The sequence below is a fragment of the Zingiber officinale genome, chromosome 5B (genome assembly GCF_018446385.1).
Source record: "Zingiber officinale cultivar Zhangliang chromosome 5B, Zo_v1.1, whole genome shotgun sequence".
Taxonomy (NCBI): domain Eukaryota; kingdom Viridiplantae; phylum Streptophyta; class Magnoliopsida; order Zingiberales; family Zingiberaceae; genus Zingiber; species Zingiber officinale.
This window is the reverse complement of record NC_055995.1, coordinates 116,307,584-116,334,256: the sequence shown is the minus strand read 5'-3', so window position 1 is coordinate 116,334,256 and position 26,673 is coordinate 116,307,584. Positions and strand designations below refer to the sequence as shown.

General features: G+C 37.7%; 1 protein-coding gene and 1 long non-coding RNA gene across 2 annotated transcripts; both read left to right on the top strand.

Annotated features, from left to right (window-relative positions):
• The first annotated feature begins 21,511 nt into the window (after positions 1-21,511).
• On the top strand, positions 21,512-23,228 carry LOC121985471 (60S ribosomal protein L18a). The gene is made up of 4 exons (XM_042538952.1): positions 21,512-21,651; positions 21,887-22,002; positions 22,087-22,150; positions 22,724-23,228. Exons 1-4 carry the CDS (start codon positions 21,637-21,639, stop codon positions 23,063-23,065), a joined length of 537 nt encoding a protein of 178 aa, XP_042394886.1. The 5' UTR covers positions 21,512-21,636; the 3' UTR covers positions 23,066-23,228.
• A 1,469-nt stretch (positions 23,229-24,697) lies between these two features.
• LOC121987759 lies at positions 24,698-25,360 on the top strand. Its single transcript, XR_006113718.1, has 2 exons — positions 24,698-25,034; positions 25,149-25,360. It is a non-coding gene; the product is annotated as an uncharacterized LOC121987759 (long non-coding RNA).
• Positions 25,361-26,673: the final 1,313 nt, after the last annotated feature.

Below are 26,673 nucleotides of genomic sequence, written 5' to 3'. Positions count from 1 at the left end.
GACCAAGCTTTTGGTCAATTTATTGCCAAGCACCATCCTTTGCAAAATTGGAGAGTTTGAAGATGCAAAGGAGCTATGGAGCAAATTGGCCAAGCTTCATGAAGAGATCCCCTCCACTGTACAAGATCATGAAGAATCCAGAGAGGGTGACTCTTTGGAGCAAGACCAAGAGGAGGACTCCGAGGTTGAGAGATGCTCAACCTCCGAAGAAGAGGAAATCCAAGAAGCTTCATCCTCAAGGGAATGCAACGAAGGGAACAAGGAGGGAGCATACTCCTTGTTTCATATTCAAGATGATGAAGCCTCCACCTCTAGGATTGAGGGGGAGCAATCCTTGGTGACACCGGATCAAGAAGAAGGAGAAGCCTCTACATCCGGGTCAAGAAAAGAAGAGGAGGAAGAAGCTTCTACCTCCACAAGTCAAGAAAAATCAAATGGAGGAGAATCAAGGTCCAAAGAAAAAGATGCCACCCCTACAAGCAAAGGTATAAATATTTCAATTAATAATAAAAATCATATTATATGCTTTGAATGTAGGGAACATGGGCACTACAAGAGCAAGTGCCCTAAATTAGCCAAGAAGAAGGGCCAAGTGGCACAAAAGGGCAAGGTGAAGCCCAAGGAGATCATCCCCAACACAAAGAAGAGCAAGGAGCATATTATATGCTTCTCTTGCAATCAAAAGGGGCATTATCGTAGTCAATGCCCCAAGGGGAAGAAGAAGGTCAAGGCTCAAGGAGGCACTAGTCAAGGGGGAGCCTCCAAGGTAAAAAGGAAGGTAACTTTCATTGAGCCTATTCCTTTGCAAAATGGTAAAAAGCATGATAGTTCTAATTTTTATCATTTTAATGCAATTTACCATAAGAATAGAAAGCATGAGGGCTTTAAGGAAAAGCATGTGGCCCTACATGCTAAGACTATCACTCCTAGGGTTAGGAATGTAGGTAAAAGTCTAGGCAATAATTCTAAGGATTTTAGATACAAGCCTAGAAACCAAAATGCTCATGGACTTAATGAAAAACCAAATTCTAAGGATTTAATGATAGAAAATCAAGTCTTGAGATCAAGACTTGATAAAATGGAAAAGACCCTAAAAAGGATGGAAAATATCCTAAAAGGGCAAAATGAGCAAAACCTAGGGCTAGGAAAGTCAAAGCCATCAAATAGCCATAGAGGTTTGGGATACAAACCAAAGGCTAAGAAGGATGTGCCTAGTTATCATAGGGTTCCATATAGGTATGGAACAAACCCTAGGTTTAGTGGTCAAGTCAAGAATACTAGGGAAGTCATCCCTAAGAGTATTTTTGCAACCAAAGTGACTAAGACTTCTAAGAAGTCTAAGAAAGTCACTAACAAGGTCACAAGGGAGGCTATCCCTAGGGTTGACTTAGAAAATGTGACCAAGGCTTCTAAGAAGCCCAACAAGGTCACTAGGAAGGTATCTAGGGAAGTTATCCCTAGTGAGTACCTAGAGCATCCAAGGAGCACCAATAGGTGTTGGGTTCCTAGGAGCATCTTCTCTACCCCATAAATGGGTTAGAGAGTGTCAACTCCAATTAGAAGGGTAGTTAACCCAGCTTTGAGGAAATTGACACTCAAGGAGCATTTTCAAGGTTTTTGTTAACCTTTGAAAATGAAATGGAACTATTATTTACTCCTTGAAAGAGTAAAATGTGCCTAGTGGTGAAAATTTGATTTTAATCTTAAAAGGCACATATTGGGAAATTCATAAGAGCTACCAAGTTGGGATTTTGGTATGTTCTTAGGAAATTTAAGGCAATCCGGGCCTTAACTTTAAAGTGCTACTCTTGTGGAAAAATGAAATATGCCAACATTTGAGGAATATACTTAATTTCAATTGGCATAAATTAATCAAGGGAATTAGAAATGCCAATTTAGGTTTTGGCGCTTTCTTGACGCACTTAAGGGCAATCTAGGTTTAAGTTGTAAGTTTAGCTAAGGTTTTAAGGATACTTAGATAGTTAATCTAGGTATATTTTATTTATGCTAAATCTTGCCATGATTGTTTGCCCATCATATGCCATGACATCATGTCTACTTTTGCATTCATGACTTATTATGAAAAATACAAAAATACCATGTCATGACATTCATACATCATGTAGTTATAGGATATTTACTTTTGAAAAATTATTTCCTTTTGATGTATGCCATAACATTATCATGCATTAGTTTAATTTCTTGTAATTAAGGATAAATGGCATTTAACAACACTTATTAACAAGTGACATCCTAGGTGGATGTCTAATATCTTTGAAATGCCCAGATAGATATGCATGATCCCTAGAATAGGGCAAAACCAAAATCTTACATCTCACAAGGACTATAAGATGACTTGTATGTGTTTTAGTGCACATTAGATACAAGTGAGATGTTAGGAAGATGAACAAAACTCAAGATGTTGATTTAGTGCATTCTTTTGAGTTTTAGGTTCATCAAAACACATAGTTATGTGTTTTCCCATCATTGGGAAAGCTAATGTACAAGTCATGTGCATTATGCCCAAGGAACATGATGGGATATTGGTTTTGAAAATGTTTTTAAAATGTTTTTGGAAAACCTTGGTGAAGGCTATCTTTTGATAGTAATCACCATTGAATAGTTAGACACAAACTTGAAGAAAACACTAAAGTTTTTGCAAGTTTTCAAGTTTGTGTCAATCTTTGAAAATATGATGTATTTTCATAGAAAACTATTTTCCTTGATAATATATGCCCTAAACAATGTCTACACGAAATTTCATAATTTTGGGATTTTTCTAGAATGAAGTTGACTCAAATGGAATTTCAGCAACTATCGAGTCTCGATCGATCCATGGATCGATTGAGTGCCTGAATCGATACATGGATCGATTCAGGAATTCACGCGAAAAGGTCGGATCGATCAGCCGATCGATCAGGTTGCTCGAATCGATCCGTGGATCGATTCAGAAAGGATCAATCGATTGAAACCCAACTCCAATCGATCCAAGTTGCTGATTTTGGCTGGGAAAGCCTGATTTCAGCACTTTGAACCTATTTTAGTCTAGGTAACCATTCCAAACCCTTAAAATACATTTGTATACATAAAAAGGGTGTTTTCGTGTTGAAAACAAGGATGGAATGGTAAAGGAAGACTTCATTGAAGTTTAGGTTGAGGTTTGTTTCAAATTTTGAACATTTGAACCTCAAAACTTCTAAATCTGGGTTTCCTAAAGGTTTAGGGATTCCAAGTCATTGATGGTGCAATGACAGAAGTTACCACCATGTCTTTAGGGGGAGGGACTCTTTAAAGACATGAAAATTATTTTTCATGAACCTTGGAAGGTGGTTAACCTTCTGTTGTGAACTTGCTCAAGGTTGAGCATTTAAACTTGAAATGGGGGTAAATGGGGAGTGGATATCCTCATCATTTCAAGTGGCAACTCAAGTGGTTGAAAATGCTCAAGGTTGGGTATTTGTCAACATTGGGGGAGAAGTTAAAGATAATGAAGGGTATGGGACCTTCAATATTGAGTTGATCACAATGAGTGAAATTGTGATCACGATGAGCAACTCTTCAGGGGGAGAGTCTTCAACAAAGGGAGTTGTTGAAGTGTGCCCAAAATTGGAGCATAGGTTGATGTGTGTCCAAAGACGGGTTGATGTGTTTTTTTTGGTGGGTTGATGTGTGCCAATAGGGGGAGAATGAAAGGAAGTAAGTTAGGTTTTCATTACCTAGAGGGAGTTTGCCCTCTTAGGGGGAGAATGAAAAGCTTAATTTATGGGTTCATTACCTAGTGGCATGAAGAAGGAGGCTATAGGATTAGCCTAACTTACATGTGGGATTGTAAGTGTTATTGTGGTATTGTCAAACATCAAAAAGGGGGAGATTGTTGGTGCAATATCCCTCAGGTCAAGGGTGACCTGGTTAACCAAGCTGAGTCTTGGTTAGGGTTTAGATGTTTGACAATAAGATATTGATCGAAGAAGAGTCAAGTAGGTCAAGGTTGACCGGATACTTGACTGGGAAGTCCTAACTGGCATGTTAGGCAGAAGAAAGTCCTAGTGAGTGAAGCTAGGCAGAAGGAAATCCTGGTGAGTGAAGCCGGTGAAAGTCCTAGTGAGTGAAGCTAGGCAGAAGGAAGTCCCGGTGAGTGAAGCAGGCAGAAGGAAAGTCCTGGTGAGTGAAGCTAGGATGAAAGTCCTGGTGAGTGAAGCCAGGTCAAGGGATTGACGGATACTTGGCAAGGAAGGAAGTCCAGATGGGTCAAGGTTGACCGGACATCTGGTGGAAGTCCAAGTAGGTCAATGGAGTGACCGGATACTTGGCACGACGAGTAAAAGTCCAAGTGGGTCAAAGGGATTGATCGGACACTTGGTGGGGAGTCCTAGCAGGTCAAGGGAGTGACCAGATGCGAGGCATGATGTACCAACAGGTCAAGGTTGACCAGATGTTGGTTAGGGAGGTTTGGGACTTGGTTTGGGCAAAATTGCGCCGGATCGATCCGTGATCGATTCAGCCGTGGATCGATCGCGGATCGATCCGCATTCTTCCCAATCAGAAGCTCGGATCGATCCGTGGATCGATTCAGGTCCCGATCGATCACCGATCGACGACGATGTCGCCACGATAGCGCCGGATCGATCCGCGGATCGATCTAAGCGCCTCTAAGCTCAGAGGCGCCTGGATCGATCCGTGGATCGATCCAGCCTCCCGATCGATTCGAACATTCGATCGGGATCCGACCGCTGCGCCGGGTTTAAAGCCGCAGCGAGCGTGGTCTTCGGGAGATCTTCACGAGCTCTTCTCCGATTCATTCCAGCTCCTCCACAGCCTCTCTACAAGCACGTGATCGCCAGTTCTTGAAGGTTCTTGGAAGCTTTCCAAGTCAAGAGGCGGATCTATTGCAAGAGGAAGAAGTTAGGGTTAGGGTTTTTCACTGCATTTCTTGTAAGCTTTTACTAAATCTTTACTACCCTTTCTTCTTCTTGTACTGAGAGTCTTGTAGGGCTTCTCCGCCCTCGGTAGTTACCGAAAAGGAGTGTTTCATAGTGGAGGGTGCGTGCGTGGTGTGGATCCTTGGATTAGTCACCTCCTTTGGAGGTGGATACCAAGTAAAATCCTAGTGTTAGCGTGGTTGTATTTGTTTCTGTATTTTCCGCTGCACATCCAAGAAGAAACAAGCAACGCCAAGCAACGAAGCGCACCGAGCGAACGCGACGAGCTATTCACCCCCCCCCTCTAGCTACTTTTGGTCCTAACAGAGATAACCACTTGTAATCCAGTTCTTCAAGTTCTACATTTTCTTTTGTGCTATCAACATTGTAAAGACGCTACTCCGCCCGAATGAGATCGTCAGATAGTATGCCATACTTTCCTTGGATTAGCAATCCTCTGATTGTAAACCAAGTAACTCTTTTGTGTATGTTTTTTTTGTCTCTTTTTGTTTTAATTACAAGTGCTATTTATTTAGTTGAAAATCCAAGAAGGGTCGAATTTATTTTTCAGGGCAATTCACCCCTCCCCTCTCACCGGCCTCCAACGGGACCAACAAGTGGTATCAGAACAAGGACGCTTCAGAAGGACTAACTGCCACCGAAGTAAGCAACCAATGGTTGGACCAAGCATCGTTCCACCAAAATTCGAGGGGGATTTCGCACACTGGAAGCGTCGTATGGAGGTATTTCTGAAAATCGATTTCAAAATTCGTCTTATTATAAAATATGGTTTTGTAGCTCCTACGAATCATAATGGAAAAGAAAAAGAAGAGAGCCTTTGGATAAAGAAGGAACAAATTGATTCCGTTGCAAACAATCGGGCGGAATATCACTTGTTGAGCATGTTGCTGCCTCAAGAAGTCAACTGCATCGAAAGCTACTCGTCGGCCAAAGAACTCTGGGAAAAATTCCTGGAACTCCACGAAGGGACATCCGAAGCCAAACTCGCAAGGAGAGATATACTTCGGAACAAACTGATGAACACCCGTCTGGAAAGAGGTGAGAAAGTAGCCGATCTACATGCAAAGGTAAAAGAGTTAATTATCGGACTCGAGAATCTCGGTGAAAGGGTAACCAATCAGGATACCATACGCTACGCACTTAACGCTTTTCCTAGAACTCCAGAATGGACGTCAATCATGGACACCTACTATATTTCAAAGGACCTGGAGGTAAGTACCCTAGAGGAATTATTTTCCACTCTTGAATTACATGAAACCAGATGTGTAGGGACAACAAAGGAATCAAATCAGATAATGACGCTAAATGCAACCAAGAAGGATGAACCCGAGTCAGATTCAGAAGAAGATCAAGAAGCCTATATCGTAAGGAATTAAAAAAAATAGATTTAATAAATTTAAAGAAATGCAAAATAAGAAGAATCCAAGAAATAGAAGAAGGGTTCATTGCTACCAGTGTTAAAAGGAAGGACACTTAAAAGAGGATTGCCCATAACTCAAGAAAGATAAAGTCAAGATACCCAAGAAGCACAAGAATCTAAAAGCTACTTGGGACGACACTTCATCATCTGAATCCGAAGTACAAGAATATGCCGGACTAGCACTGATGGCGAGCTATGAAGGGCAAAGTACATCGGAACCCAGCATCGATAAGGGGGAGCGACTTCAGATGAATGCAGTGAAACAAGGGGAGAGTCAGGCTTCAAGTCTGATATGGTAAGTGAGGTATGTCTCTTACCTCCTGATCAGCTTTATTCCCATATTAAGGCTATGACAAAGTCTATGTATAAATTAAAAAGTGAAAAATACTAAATTAAAAAATGAAGACTTAGAAATAAAAAGAACTTTAGCAAAATCTTATTTGATAGAGGATTTTGATAAAATAAAACTTGAAAATGAAAAATTAAAAGAAGAAATTGAAAAATTGAAAAACTCTAACTATTCAAATATTTCTGTTTTTAGAATTATAAAGGACTAAACTGATACTATAGGTTTCATAAAAATCAGATTAGAAAAATATCAAAAACTTATGTACCTAGAAAATACCTGATTAACCCTGTAAGATGGAATCTATATTGGGTTCTAAAGTCGTGTTTAACTTGAACTGTTAATTAAATTTAACGCTTTCAGCGAGAAAATTAAACAATGAATTTCTTTATAAGGCTTTGTCTAAGAAAGTGGTTGTTGCTCCAATAATCAAGAAGGCCTAGTGCCTCGCCACTGCCTGGAAGTCAAGTATTGAAATAAACAGTTTAATTGACTAACTGAAAAAGAATTAAAATTAAAAATTACTTAATGCTTTAAAGGGTTACTCAATTTATTTTAGAAAATATTTTCAAAAATATTTATGTTTACGAAAACTTAGAAAATTTTTTTAAGTTAGGAAATCTTTCCGTTACAAATTTTTTCCTTAGAAATTATTTTGCCTTATATATTTTTACCTTAGAAATTTCTTTTCTACTTAGAAACTTTCGCTTCAACACTTATGAAATTTTTTTTTCTCTGTTGGGGTTAAAAAATATGTTTTAAACTTTAAAAAATATTTTTAAGTTACTTATTCCGTTGCACAAACTTTTTAACTTAGAAAATCAAAAGTTTTCCTACTTAGGTATTTTTCTTTACTTGCCAATTTTTTTAAAATTTTACCTTAGACTTGTTCAAAGAACCCCAATTTTTATGTGATCAAAGGGGGAGAAGAATGTTAACTCTAGGGGGAGGTGTATTTAAAATTTCTTTCATTGAAAAATCTTACTTACACATATTTGCAAAATTATTTGTTTTTATATTATGTCTGTTTTACCCTAGTTTAACCTGTGTTGCTCACATTAAAAAGGGGGAGATTGTTGGAACCCCAAGGTATTTTGATGTGATCAAACAAGTTAAGTTAGGTCCTGTTTGGTTTAACCCTTGTGTCTAAGTGTGCAGGAACTTAGGAGCATAGGAAGTCGAGCGGAAGACGCGGCTAGCGAGAAGGATGGCACGGGAGAGAGTCAACGAGTTCGGTCCGTCCAAGGGACGAGGTGACCGCGGAAGAGTACACCGGTGGACGAGAAGAACGTATGCGACGTTCGAGGGACGAGAAACCGGGAAGGAAGGCTGCTCGAGGAGAAGGCCGAAAGTTGGGTTCGGGTGAGCCCTTTTCCGGATGGCTTATATCACCCAAGCAAGCAGAGCCGGAGCGGAAGACCCGGACCGAGGCGAGCTAAACCGGAGCAGAGGTCCCGGATCAAAAAAGTCAATTCTATTGACTTTCTTGGTCCGGACGCCCGGACCTGGATAATTATCTAGATCACGGTCAACGTGATCTGTGCAGAAAGGGGATAAAGTTTTATCCCCCCGGCCGCGCGGAACCCTTCAGAGCGTCCCGAACAGTGCTATAAATATAACACTAATTCTCACAGTTGAGATAACTCACTTGTAATCCAGTTCTTAGAGTTCTATATTTTCTTTTATGCTGTCAACATTGTAAAGATGCTACTCCGCCCGAAGGAGATCGTCAGATAGTGCGCCATACTTTCCTTGGATTAGCAATCCTCTGATTGCAAACCAAATAACTTTTTTGTGTTTGTTTTTCTTTTTTGTCTCTTTTTGTTTTAATTATAAGTGTTATTTATTTTGTTAAAAATCCGAGAACGGTCGAATTTATTTTTCAGGGTAATTCACCCCTCCCCTCTTGCTGGCCTCCAACGGGACCAACAAGAAGATCTGAATCTAATAAGAAATTGAAATTGGGTTTTTGGAATTGGGCTTGAAGAGTGGGCTTTTGGATTGGGTTTGAATTGGAGCTCTACTTCTTTGGATCTCCGTGAACGATCCAGATCGCTTTAAATCAGGATGAAGGGTTGGATCACTTGATCTGACTGAAAGGGCAGGATCTCACTGGATCTTGATCAACAGTTCATATTAATTCAGTTTGATATCCTCCATTAGACCTCCAAATCAAGCCAAATTCGATCCAGCTTGACCCTAATCCATGTCTCTTTGAATTTCCTACAAAATCACATAAAAAACATGAAGTTAAATTCCATAATTTGTAATAAATTTACAATTAAGTCCAAAATAGATTCTACTCATAAAATATAATAACCATAAAATTAAGCACGTGAAAAGGTAAAAATGCTAAGTCTACGAGCCAAAATAATCGATAAAATGCTCATTATCAACTCTCCTACACTTATTCTTACTCGTCTCGAGCAAATCAAACAAAATAAAAAAAATAGTTAAAGATGCATTCCCCAAGCAATTCTCAATCATACTCAAAAAATAGTGAAAGGAAAGTTACCTAGGATTGTCTAATTCAATTGACCCAAGCAATCATGGATTCAATTCATACACTAATTAACAAACATGATAACTTTAATCCATAATAAATAAATTGAAAATGATAATAAAATAACCTCACAAGGAAAATAATGGTGGCTCTCCTCTCATATAAATGCAATAGTGGAGCTCACTCAAGCTACTCATGATTTATGCACTACTATATGCTTGCTTTGCTTCTAATCTCCACCATTATAAACACAAGAGTGCACAATAAAATAATGAAGGCACTATTTGAAATGTAAGGGAAACATGAATCAAGCAAATGATAGTATAAGAGAAGAAATAAGGAAGGTAAAACGAGGTAATGGTGGAAGACATGGATATATTGGAATGTTACATAGATGAGTACAAGAGAATAATATTGCCCAAAGATATTCCATCCAAACTTTCAAGCTAACTTTTCACAAACTCAATAAAAAAATGTGAACAACCTCTATTATAGCTTTTACAATACACATCCACTCATGATCTACAATAAAATCTAAATGTTGCTAAAGTAAAAATTGTCATTTCCAAAAAATTCTACCACGCATGAATATAAAAATAGCACATGTTAAAGTATTTTCCTTTTTTCTATTTTTTCCTTTTCTTTTTTTCCCACATTTCTGTTTCCGCTTTTTTTTTTCCTTTTATTTCTTTTTTCCTTTTTTTCATTTTCTGATTTGCTTTTTTTCATTCTTTTTTTTTCAACATGTCATGCATCTTTCTTATGCATCATTATCAATAGCTCAAATAAAAAGATACATAGCATGATTTACCTATGGTGATCGAGCATGATTCACCTATGCTTTCCCTAATTCTACTAAGTTATTTCTCTCCCCCACACTTAAATTTTTATCCGTCTCGGGTAAAATACTCATCATGTAATATCCAAAAATATCCACATCCCAAAAGTGAAATAGAGAATGAAATAAATGAACATGATGGAAGAGAGAAAAGAATGATATGATGGATGATATGGATTTATTCAAGAAACATGTGATAACAAAAGGAATGAATAAAAGAAAGTGAGATAACTTTCATAAAAATCATGCAATCCTATGATAATGTGGTCTCGAAAGAATTAAGTAAGTTCTAGAGTAACATTAACCACGAATGCATCACACAGCAATAGGAATAATAGGGTTAAAAATCCTCACTAGGTATATCAAAAATTATCATCTCAATCTACCAACATGAAATCCATCATCAAGTTGCAATCACATGCAATCCAAGAATCCAATCATTACAATAAATCATGAAACTTGACAATCAAATTTAACTAACTTTCACAATTTCCAAGATGATAAAAAAAATGCATAGAGAATTTATTATAGAAACCGACAAGACAAACTAAAAGTGAACAACCAAACAAAAGCAAATAACGCAAACAAAGCAAAGAAAGTAAAGACATATATACAAGCAGAAAGAAAAAGTAAGATGGAACAGACTCCCCTGAAATTCTGGTGGTCAGAGTCGACTCAGTTCCAGAAGCCAATCTGGAAGTGGGATGAATGTAGGTGAAGTGAGGATCGGTCCCCCCACCTTTGACTCCTCAAAAATTATCTCCGGTGGTCGAAGACGGTTCAATTAGAGTGTCCACTCCAGAAGCTTCATTATTGCATAAAGTGTTAGGGTCTTCTTCATTTGGTAGAATGCATCCTTATGTGATTGTCTAATGAAATATCTGTAGAAATCCATTGCACTAAAAAGAAAAGGATGCATTTCCTATACGCATGCAATGTGAGATGGACTATAAATAATATCAATATAAACAGAGCATGAATCGAAAGATGTGTCATATTCAATACAATTAAAATGAATTACCTCCATGGATTTTTCTAAAGATTCAGAAGAAATATCAACCTTACCATCCTGAAAAGTACCTAGAGGTTCTAAAATAGTGAATGCAACATTATCTTGGTCAGGTGAAAGATCTGGCTCTAGATCAAATACAATCAATGGAAGTGATTCTTGAGTTGTCTCTACACTTCCATCGTCACTAAGTACAAAAGTAGGCTCCACTGACTCAAATGGTAAAATAGTCATTAGAAGCGATTCTTGGGTCTCCCCTATACTTCCATCATCTCCTATACCTGCAACATCAAGAATATCTAGAACAACAACATCATCGACAACAACAATATTAGAATCAACTACAACATCACGATACAAAAAACTAGAAGAGTCATGTAGAGTATCAGAATAAAAATCAGGAATATCACAAACTCTACAATCCATCTCCTCAGAAATTGATGCAGCAGGTTGATCTAAATGCAACTGTAACTGTGTCGATGAATGTGTTCTTGGCTGGAACTGTATTTCTTGATGTCGCAAATATTGTTGTGACTGCTCCTTAAAATCTTGCTCAGGCTGATGGTGCTGAAAGTAAGGCTGGTAAGACTGGGGCCACTCCGAAGTCCCTTGTTGTGTGTTCCCATACCCTAATCATGCAAATAAATTATATCTGTCCAGCTATCCTGCTGATGGATCTGATAAGATTGAGGATTAGGCTGATAATACTGGATCGATCTTGGTAGGGAGGACACTAGCAAAGGAATGAACATCTTTAGTAATCATTGGTCCAGTCCCATACTGCTGATAATTTGAGCCTGAGTAGGTGTCTTGTTAACTAGAGTCCCTCCACTAGTTGCATCAACCATACTCCTGTCCATGGGAAGCAATTCCTCATAGAAGTACATAATCAGTAGTTGATCACTTATCTGGTGCTGAGAGCAACTAGCAACAAGTCCTTTAAATCTTTCCCAATAATCTTGAAATAGTTCTCCTGTGAATTGTTGGATTCCACAAATAATCCTCCGAATATATGCAATCCTAGAAGCAGGAAAGAATCTCGCTAGAAATAATTTCTTCATCTCGATCCAGCTGGTGATAGAGTTGGGTGGGAGATAATACAACCAATCTTTTGCTGAATCTGCTACTGAAAATGGAAATGCTCTAAGTCTAACATCTTCTTCTGATACGCCAAGTGGGTTCTATGAAGAGCACACCATATCTAGTTCTTATATGCTAGGATCTGCACCAGAAAGTCCATGAAACTTCAGTAATAGATGTGCAATTTTCTATAATTCGAAATCTACCTCTAAATCAGAATAACAAATGCAGAAAAAAATCAACTGACAAATTTAGTGCCCAAAGCTCTCTGAGAGTCTTTTCAGTGTTATTCTCCATGGTACTCATCAAATCTGAGGTTCTGAACACACTGAAACTCTAAAACTACTAATATCACACAAATTTCCTGGTCTTACCTGAAACACTCATACAAATACCATCAAAAGACATAGAAAAATATACAAGATAGAATGCGTGCATACAAGAGATGGAATAGTTAAACCCTAACAATGTTTTTAAATTTTTGCAACCATAAAAAATAGAAAAACAATCCTAAGATTACCAAACACCGCTACTGTTCCCCGACAACATCACCAATTTGATTATGACCCAATTTTGTCATAAATTGGGCATTAAACAATGAAGTATCAAACCCCTCCTACGCTAATTTAGCATAGAAATGACTCGAGTCATCCACCAACGAATGTAACGATAGGATGGTAATCTAGGATTGTATGTTATTTCTATTTTTGGGATTTTTAATATAGAATTGGGGGTTTTGGATTTTAATTCTAAACCTAACAAATGAAAAGCAAAGCAAGTACGAAACTAATCTAATGCTGTAATGAAATCTAACTAAGTGCCAACAATTAATCCATAATGCATTGTCACTCTGCGTTATGGGTTTCACCGTCAACACAATTAAACTAAGGAACGAAATGACAAAACATTAAATGAAAACCTAATCTAATAAAGAAAGACAATGAGAGTAATAAAGCTAAGTCTAACCTAACTACAATTGCAGAAAATAAAAAACAATATAAGTAAAGCATAAAACGAAACTAACATGTAACAAAACCTAAAACTTGTAACAAAACCTAAGCTAATATATCCTAATTGCATTCAATCAAAACTAGAACTTAACGAAATTGAATGAATAAGACCAAGCAAGAATTAACCAAATTAAAATGCACCAAAATAAACCTAACTATTGGTTGAAGCAATTCATCAAACAGATTGTGTGCATGAAGCTAATTAAGCATAATATGTGCAATTTAAACATGAGGAATCAAGTTTGATACAAGCATTCAATCAAAAGCATCAACACAATCAAATTGACAAAATTAACAGAATTAAACTAAGCTAATCCAACCACAATTCACCCTTCAACTTCAAGTACCAACGACTACTCTTCATCGTCACACGAAAAACCCGACGATCGAATCCCAAAAGCCGGTGGAAAGTAGCTCACTATCGGTTGCTGCACGCCTCGACAACGATGATGTGATGACTATGAACCCTCCAACGAAGAACCCCTCTGCTGGAAGTTAACTGGAATTGAAGATCTTGTCGGCTGCTACCCCCTTCTTGCTATCGTCTGAACCTCAGAAGGCAGGAGTGAAGGAAGAACATCAGGATGTGAAGGATCTTGCTAGAGAACCCGTCCGGCAAGGTGGATGATTGAAATCGCAGCTGAAACCTGCTGCTCCTGCCAATTGTGCTCGCTGTCGTCGTCGATTGGAATCGAGAAAAAGAGGTGGACTATGGATGGCCAGCCGATGACAGTGAAGAGAAGAAGAAGCAGGGCCGCTGGCCGGAGAGAAGAGGAAGAAAGGAGAGGTGGATGTGTCGTGTGCCCTAGCCCTGTCGCAAGGAAGAAAGTCACGAGAGATGGGATTCAGGCATTGTGCATCTCATGAGTGAGTAAGGGGAGGGTTTCTTAGTGGATCAGGTTGTGGAGTTGAGGTTTGGGTTAAGGGAAAAGATCCGAATCTAATAAGAAATTGAAATTGGGTTTTCAGAATTGGGCTTGAAGAGTGGGCTTTTGGATTGAGTTTGAATTGGAGCTCTACTTCTTTGGATATCTGTGAACGGTCTAGATCGCTATAAATCAGGATGAAGGGCTGGATCACTTAATCTGACTGAAAGGGCATGATCTCACTGGATCTTGATCATCGATTCATATTAATTCAGCTTGATCTTCTCCATTTGACCTTCAAATCAAGTCAAATTTGATCCGGCTCGACCATAATCCATGGCTCTTTGAATTTTCTACAAAATCACATAAAAAATGAACTTAAATTCCATAATTTGTAAGAAATTTATAATTAGGTCCAAAATAGATTCTACTCATAAAATATAATATAACCATAAAATTAAGCATGTGAGAAGGTAAAAATGCTAAGTCTAAGAGCCAAAATAATCGATAAAAATACTCGTTATCAATCTTCTCATCTTATTTCTGTCGTCTTCTCTCTAGAAATTACAGATAGAAGGGAGAATCTCTCTCTATAAATGGATGGTAGGGGAGAAGTGTTGGTGCAATCGACATCTAGGATTTTGATGTTTGACAATATATCTAAGTTTGATCAACTTGACCAAGAGTTAGTACATACAGGACTTGATGTTTAGGAGAGAGAAGTATAGTCAGGACTAAATGACTAGCAAAGGTAAGTCCTAACCAAAGGTTAGACAAAGTGGAAGTCCTGGTGAGTGAAGTCGGGCCCCGGTGAGTGAAGCTAGGTAGTAGAATTCCTAGTGAGTGAAGTCAGACCCTAGTGAGTGAAACTAGGAGGTGAAAGTCTTGGTGAGTGAAATCAGACCCTAGTAAGTGAAGCTAGGTGATGAAAGTCCTGGTGAGTGAAGTCGGGCCCCAGTGAATGAAGCTAGGTAGTGGAAGTCCTAGTGAGTGAAGTTAGGCCCTAGTGAGTGAAGCTAGGTGGTGGAAGTCTTGGTGAGTGAAGTCGGGTCCTAGTGAGTGAAGCTAGGTAGTAGAAGTTCTGGTGAGTGAGGTCAAACCCTAGTGAGTGAAGCTAGGTGGTGGAAGTCCCGGTGAGTGAAGCTAGGTGGTGGAAGTCATGGTGAGTGAAACCTGACCCTAGTGAGTGAAGCTAGGTAGTGGAAGTCTTGGTGAGTGAAGTCAGACCCTAGTGAGTGAAGCTAGGTGGTGGAAGTCCTAGTGAGTGAAGTCGGACCCTAGTGAGTGAAGCTAGGTGGAGAAAGTTCTAGTGAGTGAAGACAAGCAATGGAAGTCCTAGTGAGTGAATCTAGGCAACCCTAGGGGCAGATAACCTTAGGTTATACTTAAATTCTGTTAATATTATTTTACCTTACCATTTTATCTATTGTGCTAACTCAGTGTTGCAGGGAAGTTCAACTAGGTCGACGGGTTGACCGGATAGCTAGCAGGAAGTTCAGACAGGTCGACAGGCTGACCGGATATCTGGCAAACGGTAAGTGAAGGTAAGTCACTGGAGGAGAGTGATTGTGAGGGCACGTCCCAGTTGAGGACAGTAGGTGTCGGTCCAGTTTAGGTCCATTTGGGATTTCTAGACTGAGACCTTGACTAGTTCCTGGTCCTGGGAGGACAGGAACTAATTACTCTATTTATTATATTTATGCTAACACTTGTCTTGCAGGATATTTGGACTAACACATTTATTACAGGGCAAGAAAACAAACAAGTAAGTAAGCTGCCTTCGGGTGAACAGTACCCGAGGGCGCCCTCCATGGCTATAGAAGGCGCCTCGATACTGTTCATGGAAGGCGTCTTCCATGGCTATGGAAGGCGCTCTCCGCGGATAAAATTTGACTTCACTACGGATAAGTGCCAAGGAAATTGGGATAGTTTTTGCCTTATTGGAGGTGCCTTTCATGGCTATGAGAGGTGCCCTCCAAGCCTTTTATAAGGCAGTCTCAAGTAGACACTTAAACATCAACAAGATACAAGCTACTACGCACACATTTGAGCCTCCGACCGCTCCTGGTTCTTACTATGATTCTACTGCAAAGCTGCTGAGCCCGACGACTACTCCAAGGAGTTCCGATCGTGCCCTACAGATAGACTTCAACATAAAGTGCTATCATTTCTATTTTTGAAAGTGTTGGTAACATTTCTTTTTGTACTTAATTACTATAAAAGAACAAATGCATGGTGTTGCACTTGGCATAACTTTTCTTGTACTTGATTTTCTCTTCCGGGGATACTGAAAGAGGTTTTTAGTGAATTATCCATCGATAGGTCTGCGGGACCTGAGCCTTGGAGTAGGAGTCGCCAAAGGCTCCGAACTAAGTAAAAACTGCTTATGTTTTTCTGGTGTTTTCTCATTTTTATTTTTCGCTGCGTACTCGTGTTTTTAAAACAAAAAAGAAGCATTTTGAAAACCACGTGATTCACCCCCCTCCTCTCTCACGTCCTTCACGATCCAACAAGAAGATGACTGAGAGCAAATATTTTGACAAACTATGGATTCGTTGGGCACATAAATTGTGGACAAATGTTGATCTAGTAAATTCAACGCCGAAGATAAATATATACTTGTCGCTGAATCAAGGATGAATCCTAAAATTGGAGACTCTAGATTCATCCCTGATTCATCGAAGAATCCAAGATCAAGATTCGTCACTGAATCATGATTAAAATCCCTCTCCAGACCCTAAATTTTTAATCTCTCATCACGTTTGCACAAAAGCCTCCTCCATCGACATCGATTCTCTCCAACTCGTTAAGCGCACCACTTTCCTCCGATAATCTCCGTTCTCTCTGATACGGGAAATAGTGGATGACCCCACTGCTAGGGGTTTGCTAAACGAAGACGATGGTCAAGATGATGCGGCAGTCAAAAGTTGGGAGGAGGTAGCGGTCATGGTTAAAGACTACGTGCCCAGGCAGTCCACTCCCCTATCTCAACTGGCCTCTTAGCCGATTGAACCCAGGTCTCAGTCCCCTTCTCCTAGGCACTATCCCAATCTAATCCCAGTCTGCCTCTTAGCTGATCAGACCCAAGGCTCAGTCATATTCTCTTGGGTACTATCCCAAGCTAATCCCAGTCAGCCTCTTAGTTGATCGGACCTAAGGCTTATTCCCCTTCTCCTGGGCACCATCCCAATATAATCTCAGCCGACCTCTTAATCGGTCGAACTCCCAAGGCTCAGTCCCCTCACTTTTCCTGAGTACCGTCTCAATTTTACTCCTGGTTGGCCTCCTAGCTGGCCAAACCCCCCAGAGGGACAACATTATTAGGGAATCGCAATAACTTATCAGAAAGTAGTAGATATTTGTCAAGGAATATTCTAATACTCTGCCATATACAAACCGCGGAACCTTTCTCTACTTAATGGAAGTCTGTCGTACATCTTTTTTCACCCGAGACCCCCCAGACATATGACATTCTCTAATGCCTTATGATTGCGAAGATTACAAAAGACATTATAAAAAAGGAGGTTCTCTCTATTAACTAGGTACACACTAAACAACAGTCTTACTTACATGCATATTTATTGTTCTTCATCTTTTTCTTCTCAGCCTCTCAACTTCTGGACGGGATCACCTTCCTTTCCTTTCTCCTGTCCTTCCCCTCCCTTGCTCAGCACCAAGAAATTTGCTCTCGGGGCATAAGAGATTGCCAAGAAGAAGTTGGCCAGAAATGATCTCATCAATGCCAAGAAATTTGCCCTGCAGGTTCAAACTCTCTTCCTTTCTCTCAAAGGCCTAGTTCAGTTGACTGTGACTCTCGACGTTTGCATTGCATCACAGAGCAAAGTTGATGGGGAGAAACGAAGGCATGCCATTCTCTGCATGAACTCTGGAGCAGACAAAGACAGTGAGGAAACACTACAGAAAGATGGCTCTCCTACTTCATCCCAACAAGAACAAATATGTCGCTGTTGAAGATGCTTTCAAGCTCATTTCAAAGGCATGGTTTGTCTCATTTGGTAAGTCTAGGAGACACTTGACAACTAGAAAAGAAGCACCAAGAGTTTCTCACATGAAGTTTCCCAACTAATGCGGTGAGTCAGAGGAGACTCCACGTGTCCCCAAGGTTGATGTAAGTAGGCGTCAAAGCCAAGAAAGTGATGTAAAGCTTCAGTCGACCGTCTATCGGATTCCACTAGCAGACCGAGTGTGTTTGAGTCCTTTTAGGAGGTTGATCACATGCTGTCCGCTCACCCTTGGTCGGATTTCACAAGCCAATCGGGTGTGCTCCTCCCATTCTCTGTCTGGTTTTACTGACCAAACACTCTCTAATCGTCCCCAATTGATTGTTCTCCATCTATGGATGTTGCTCCGGGATAATTAGATTGATTGGAGAGATCGACACCCATCACACTGATTGAATGTGCCTTGTCCATTTAAGCCCAAATCATCTGACACTCTCTTTTATTTCTTGGACAGGATAGGATAGACTCCCAACCTACCAAGGCCCCTTGGCCCAATGACTCCACAACTCAAGAACTTTATGAGTCGGCCCATCATGAAGAATAATAGTGCTAGCTCTGACACACCGCGTGGATTGTCAGAGCATGTGGAACACCACTCTCGTATCTTCATTTCCATAATGCATGTAGATACAATGGGGCACCCCCTTGTTGTAGTATGATACATGCCCCCATCCATAATTATTACATCATTAATACACAGAGAAAAAAGAAATTCAGTTATAGTATTACAAAAAGAAACTTGCAAACACATAGGGGGTATGCCATAATCTATAAAATATATTATTGTCCATCCCCCTTGGATTTTTCTCTTTATCTTCTTGTCGAAACTTACTCGAGTGTCGGAGCAACAAAGACGAGACACCCCCCGCACCATTCTAACTCTCCTCTTCTCTCCTTGTGTATCTCTTGGTGACAATTTTCTCTTATACGAGCCTCCTCTCTCGATGACTCCAGTCAACATAGCTTCTAGCTCACTGGTGACTCGCTCTCCGAGTGTCTGGGCACAAGATCACCAACCAAACAACAAAAGAGTTACTGCTCAAGGTCATGCCAATGGATCTTACAAATTCTCCAAGAGAAGCAAAGAGACACCTGCAAGTGCAACATTTTAGGCGTCTTGTGATAGGCGCGGAATGCAGTACGAGTATCTCAGGGTGTACCTTAATCACACTCTTCTCTGTCTTAATTGCCATGCATCTTTTGTAATTAAAGCTTATCTCATTCAGGTCAAGACATTACTCAACCAAATTGACTCATATGCTACAATTATTTGAGCATGTCGAATGTCAAACCGGCTGGGTAAAATTTTCCCAAGCAAATGAATCAACGTTTTGGCACTTGAAAATGCAAAATCGAAGGGGGGTGAATCTGTCTTAAGAAAATTACGTTATCTCAGTTTGAGAGCACTCAGAAACTCACTTGGCCTTGGGATTACTTCTCGAGTACTCTGCATTGCTTTCTCGATTGGTACTAAGTACTCTGCATAACTTTTCCGATTGGATACAACGACCTATTTAGCCGTACAAGATAATTCAATCTTCCAGACAACTCAACCATCCATGCAAAGATTGTCCAACAAAATATTATAAACTTTACTACCGATTTACTTGATACACAAATAATAGGGAAGGTTATCTATCTTCAAACATCTAAATTATTAAAAAAAACACATTTAAAATCTAATAATCTCTCTCACCAATGAACTCACAAGTCATTAATCTCGTTCTAATTTTAATAGATTGGTAATTCTTCCTCGTCAACGAGACAAAAAACTTATCTTTATCACTTTGAATGAAAGGTTTCCTTAATTCTTAATAAACTCTAAAAATTTCTTTCTCAACATGTTGATGATCCCAAAAAGATGAAAAGAGGGAAGAAGAAAGGGTTATTAATGAGAGAAAGTGAGCAACTCAAATCCTCTGGTCCACTTTTTGCGGACCATAGAAGGAGCCACTTGAATGCATTGGCGGGGAGTCATGGCTCCACATGTAAATAGGTGGAGGTCATGACTCCCCACCAATGCATACAAGTGGTCCTCCCCTAATCCGAAAAAGTGAATCCAAGAATCTGCCATCGAAAGTGAGGTAATCAAAGCTTAGAGAAAGTGAGGCAGCTGAGGAATTAAAAGAAGTGCAGTGTAGAACTTAAACAACAAGTTTATGTTGTTTAACAAAAACTTTACCATCCATGTAAAGATTGTCCAACAAAATATTCCAAAGGTTCACCTCTAAATGTGTATAAGCTTTACTATCAAATTACCTGATACACAAATAATAGGGAAGGTTATCTATTTTCGGACATCTAAATTATAAAAAAACGCATTTAAAATCAAATAATCCCTCTCACCAACGAACTCACAAGTCATTAATCTCGTTCTAATTTTAATAGATTGGTAATTCTTCCTCGCCAACGAGACAAACAAATTATCTTTATCACTATGAACGAAAGGTCTCCTTAATTCTCAATAAACTCTAAAAATTTCTTTCTCAACATGTTGATGATCCAAAAAAAGATGAAAAGAGTGAAGAAGAAAGGATTATTGATGAGAGAAAGTGAGCAGCCCAGATCCTCTGATCCACTTTTTGCGGACCAAAGAAGGAGCCACTTGTATGCATTGGTGGAGAGTCATGGCCCCACATGTAAATAGGTGGGGGTCATGACTCCCCACCAATGCATACAAGTGGTCCTCCCCTGATCCACAAAAAGTGAATCAGAGGATCTACCCTCGAGAGTGAGGTAGTCAAAGCTCGGAGAAAGTGAGGCAACTGAGGAATAAAAAGAAGTGAAGTAGTTTGATCATGTGTAGAACTTAAACAACAAGTTTATATATTTTAATAATTCGAGTATTGAGATTTGGCCTAATTAATTTTGAAAATAAACTACCTTTAGATACAAAGTGGGCTTGGGAATAGTTAGTTGATGTGTTATTAAAATAATGACTTGTAAAAATAACTAGTTTTGAATTGCAATTTATCTCTAGCCATTGATCTTCTACAAAATCATCTAGCTGGAGCTATAGTGCAACAGTAAAAGCTCTTAATTGTTTTCTAGAAACTCATCGTTTGATTCTCAATTATAACATATTTATAGTAATTTGTACTTCAAATGTGATTTACAACTAAGGATGTTAGATTTCTGGACCGTTCGCCGTAAGTGCTTCTCCATTTACTCTAATGATCGATGGAAAATTTTAATAGGATTAATTGTCACTACAGACGGAACGTTATCCAACATGATTAATCAATTTTTTTCTATAAAATCATTTAACTAAATGACAGTTTTATGAAAAAAATTAAAGACACAAAAAATTATATTTGGACTAAAATATTTTTTTTTATTTTTTATTTTATTTTTTTAGTCGGCTGACCAATGAAAAATAAAGCTTTAATATATTTATGGAAATCCATTTTTAGGGTTTTAAATGGACGCTACAAACGCATCAACGATCTAAAGGTCCACGGCCTTGTAGACCGGCCCATTTATCTGGCCGTTAGGTTTTTGGTAGTATAAATTCTCTTGAAAATGGAGCTTCGGCAGTCGCGGCGGCGGAGGAGTCCTAGAGGAGAGAGTCCAGCAGAGAAGGTGATCTCAGGCGCGTCGAAATGGTGGCCTTCAGGGTGAGTTCTGTTGATCCCCTCTTCCCTCCTCCCCTTTCTACTCCGCCTGCTCGGTTCCGGCATCTTCTCGTGGTCTTCTCCACGGTCCAAATTCGTTGTTTGGTGTACTTGAGACCCTACTCTTTCCTCATCGATGCCCTCTATGCTTATACTTATCGAGATTTACGGATCAGATAAATATGTGTGTGTGTGTGTTTTTTTTTTTTGATTCCTTGTTTGTTCTGGTTGGTTTCAGTTCCATCAGTATCAGGTTGTTGGAAGAGGTCTTCCAACGGAGACAGATCAACATCCGAAGATTTACAGGATGAAGCTGTGGGCGACTAATGATGTCCGCGCCAAATCCAAGTTCTGGTGGGTATTCAGGAACCCTATTTCTGAAGATCAATTTTTGTCCGCAGAGAAGCACATGTATTCAATATTCTATGGCTACTGCAGGTACTTCTTGAGGAAGCTGAAGAAGATTAAGAAGAGCAATGGGCAGGTGCTCGCCATAAATGAGGTTTGTTCTTCTTTTGCCTCTGTTCGCCAACCATCAATCAAATATGCTGTTCTTCTACTATTTTGCAATGTTCTTTTAAATTTTTATTTCTTTTAAGTTAATTGGCAAGATCATCATGATTCCTTTGAGATCATTAAGTAGGAGATCATTGTATTTGGAAACAATTTATAATGTTGAATCTGGATGTTTTGCTGTGTTTTTTTTTTATTTTTTTATAGTTGATTGGGTATTTCATTGTATGCATCTGGTTTATTCTACTTGGTTACCAATTGAATACTAGAAATATTGTGATAATATGAATGTTGCATGATCTATTGATGTATTCTAACAATTGCACTGGGTACTTGAAAATTTCAATGAGTTTGCTTGTTTAAGTACTCAAATCAGAGGTGTTGCCACCAATATCCATCCATCTTAGCTTGGCTGTGGTTCTCCCCTAATGTTGTAAATACTAAATTCTTTTGTTTGGTACGTGGAACCCTCTATATTCATTGAGGGAATAGTCTAGCTTTATTTTCATTTCTAATTTCTGTTTCATTCTATAGGCTCACAGAAATGACCTTTTACATGCAGATATTTGAGCGCAAGCCGACTAAAATCAAGAACTATGGCATATGGTTGCGGTATCAGAGCAGGACAGGCTATCACAACATGTACAAGGAATACCGCGATACTACTCTCAATGGTGCAGTCGACCAAATGTATGATGAGATGGCTTCTCGTCATCGCGTAAGGTATCATGGTATTCAGATAATTAAAACTGCCACCATACCTGCCAAGCTCTGCAAGAGGGAGAGCACCAAGCAGTTCCATGACTCCAAAATCAAGTTCCCGCTGGTGTTCAAGAAGGTCAGGCCGTCGAGCAGGAAGTTGAAAACCACCTTCAAGGCATCTAGGCCAAACTTGTTTGCATGATTGGCATCAGAGGCTTCTCAAAGTCTTGTAGTAGGTCTTTCCAGTATCAATTTTCTCCTCAGATGATGAACATCATACATCAAGAACTGCTTGAGAAATTTCAGTGTGATTTTGGTAGTTATTTTGCAAGTTAAATTTGATGGATTGTGGTTTGGTTTTATAAGAGGTATCTTTGCCGCTTCTATATGCATTTGCTCATTCATCTTTGTTCTGTTTATTTGTTGTGTTTGCTTAATCTTTTTTTTTATCTCATTTAACTTGTTATTAACTCAATTATTTTTTTGTGTCACAATTAACATAAATTGTCAACCCTCAAATAAGATATCTACTTAAAAGAATTTTCTTTCTAGTATTTGTTCGATTTAACTACAACAGAATCATAGATAGAACTAATTAAAGGTGTTTGGGTTTCTATTGATTAATTTTGGAGTTTGGTAGTTGTTTTTCACTTAGTTCTTGTAAATCCTTACCTTAGAGGTGATGAACTTGAGCTTTGTAATCATGCCATTAATTGCATATTATTTTTTTTAATCGTTGATGTAGCAATATCATTGATTATACTACTATTTGATTTAATTGATTTTGATTTAGTAATATTAGTTTGATTACAATGTTATTTGATTTAATTGTTTTTTTAAAAAAAATTAACAAGTTTTTAGAAGAAAAATGATATGCACAAGGAAAAAAATTCAAGGAAAATCTTAAGGATAGACACATAAAATGATGTTAGAATTCTATGTAGTTTTATAATTTTTTTTAAAACTTTTATAGATATTGATTATTTTCTAACATAAAATTCTAACATTCACATATTTGTTAGATATCCATAATTCTATGTATATGGATGTTAGAATTTTAAAATTATGTAGATAGGGAAACAATTTTAAAATTATGAAACAATTAGATAACAATTATGTAGACACATTTTAAAATTATTGTGAATGTTAGAATTTTAATTAAATCAGTAACGATTAGGGATTGACATTAAATTAATTTTTATAGGTTAATTATATCCATATTTACATTAAATTAATTTCGTTTGGTACATTTAGTTTTGCCTAAAATATAATTAAATATGTTGAGAATAATTTTTTAAATATGAATATAATTAAGAGAATTAGTCAAATAAATATGATCTAATTTTATGTCAATATTATTTAATCCATAGTTATATTTTTTTTAATATGAATTAAAAATTTTAAATATACGTGGAAGGCATGATTATAATCAGAGTAGATATATGAATATATAGAAATTAATTTTATGTACTCTGTCAATCAATTTTATTTAAAATTAATTTTTATTAAAAAAATAAATTAGTCTAGTGATGTGATTAAATTGAGATAAATCGATTTGACTTTTCAAAATATTAGTTGACTGGTAAGAATAAAATTAAAAATATTTATCTAATTGGATAATTTTAAAACTATATATGTGATTTAATAATTTCATAAACTAATCAATAATTCGGTAAAATACTGTAAAATTTAAAATATAAATTGAATTTTAAATTTTTAAAATTGAATCAAATAAATAGAAATAATTAAAATAACAAAAAACCGAACTAAACTTTCGAATTGCATCCGTTATTTACTTTTATGCTCTGTTTACTCGGAGGCGTGGATTGAGGGAGGAAAGGAATCATCGAAGGGAAAAAATCCTTATAGGGAAGGAAGAGAACAGAAAAAGAACAGAAGAGAAGAGAAAAGCATCTTTCGGAAGAAAGAGAGAAAGAGAAGGAAACGGTAGGAAGGAGGGGCACAATGAACAAATGCTGCAGCTCGCTCGCTCCCAAATACAGCAAACCTCGAACTCAAGAAAAAAAAAATAGAACAAAGAGATAAGGAAGACCTTGATGGAGTAGAATCGGGTGCACACCATGAGAGTCTCGTCTGGTGGAGCGCGGAGGCTTCGGAGTCTCGTCTGGTGGAGCACGACGACTCCACAAATATCGGCATAATAAAGCATAGTGAGTCGAGAATCCACAAAAAGAGCACTCGCTTTCTGTGTGCAATTTTTGATCTGTGATCTTATTCTTTTAGCAAGATTTGGAGTGAATCAGACTAACCTTTCTCGTCTCCAGAAAACACAAAGCGGTGGAAAAACAACGGTGGAAGAAGCTGAAGAAATCTCCTAGAGCCACCTCGCAATCTGCCAAGCTCGTGCTGCTCGTGCTTGCGAGGTTGAAGAAAGGGAAGAAACGGGGATGGTGGTTTGTTAGATGACAGAGGTAGCTAATGGAGCTGAGGCAGGGTTGCAGCGAAGGACGGATGACTTCTTTCCGTCCGATTTTAAGGGGATGAAAAAATGTCTCAAAATGGATCCACGGATGGTTTCGTCAACCGTCTGCCCATTATTTTAGAAGAGGTAAACAAGAGAAAGGATGAATAATCCATCTTCTTCTATGAAGTAAACAGTAAAAAACTTTTCTTACGGAAAACTTTCCTTTCTCTCACTCATCCGTCCTTCCGAGTAAACAGAGCATTACTCAATAGTCTTTCTGCTGCAATGAATCAATAGCCTTTTAATTTCTTTGGTTGAACGTAGGGGTGTAATTGAGTCAAGTCGAATTCTTAGATATTTTAATTTGACTCGTTTATAATTGAACCGAGCTCGAACTTTATTTAACAAATATATTCATGTCTCACGAACTTATTCGAACTTTTATCGAGCCTAAACGAGTTTAATAAATATAAATTATAAATTTAAATATTCATTAAAACTTAAATTATATATTTTTAAAAAATTATAATATTTCTGGTTAAAATTTATATTTTATTTTTATTAAATTTAATATATTTATCTATTTTTTCATAAGTAGAATACAAAATCTATAAATTTAATATCAAAACTATTATTTTTTTTATTTAAAAGTTGATTCATGAGCTTAACGAACATGTTCACGAGCCGAATATTGTGAAACTTGAGCTTGATTTATTTATCTTAACGAGCTTCATTAAACGAGCTCAAATGAGCTTTTATCGAATCGAGTTTCGAATAACTCACGAGCGGCTTGACTCATTTACACCTCTAGTTGTACAGTTACTAACTGATGTTGTGTTATTTTGATACAGTTCGATTTAATTGATTTTTAAAATTTAAATTCTAGATTTACCTGAATAAATTAATCTTTTACTCACCTACATATTTACTCTATACGAGGCGACTTCGTTTATTTATTTATTTATGAGATGTCAATTAAAAGATTGAATGATTTTTATTGATTTTTTAATGGTAAATTTTTATTGACTTTTATATAATATCATATAGTCGTGAAAAATAATTCTATGTAGTTTTATAATTTTTTTAAAAATTTTTATAGATATTTATAAATTTCACTTAAACTTATGGATTTAAGGGAGTGTATTTAATTTTGGAAAAGTATATCATAATCTCACAAGATATTTATTTTCAAATAAAATCTAAATACCTAATTAAAATTATTTTTTAATAAAATAATAAATAGTAAACTTGTCAATAATTTTTTTTTTTCAACTTTTTAGATTTTTATCTTATTTTGGCTAAAAATAAAGAGAAGATAACGTTTCACTTAAATTTTTTTTTGAATAATATAATTTTAAATCTATTAATATTATAATATTATTTAA

Coding starts and splice junctions, on each gene's coding strand:
- LOC121985471 (XM_042538952.1), top strand. Junction 22,003..22,086: donor CGCGCCAAATCCAAGTTCTG/GTGGGTATTCAG, acceptor TGGCTACTGCAG/GTACTTCTTGAGGAAGCTGA. Junction 22,151..22,723: donor AGGTGCTCGCCATAAATGAG/GTTTGTTCTTCT, acceptor TTTTACATGCAG/ATATTTGAGCGCAAGCCGAC.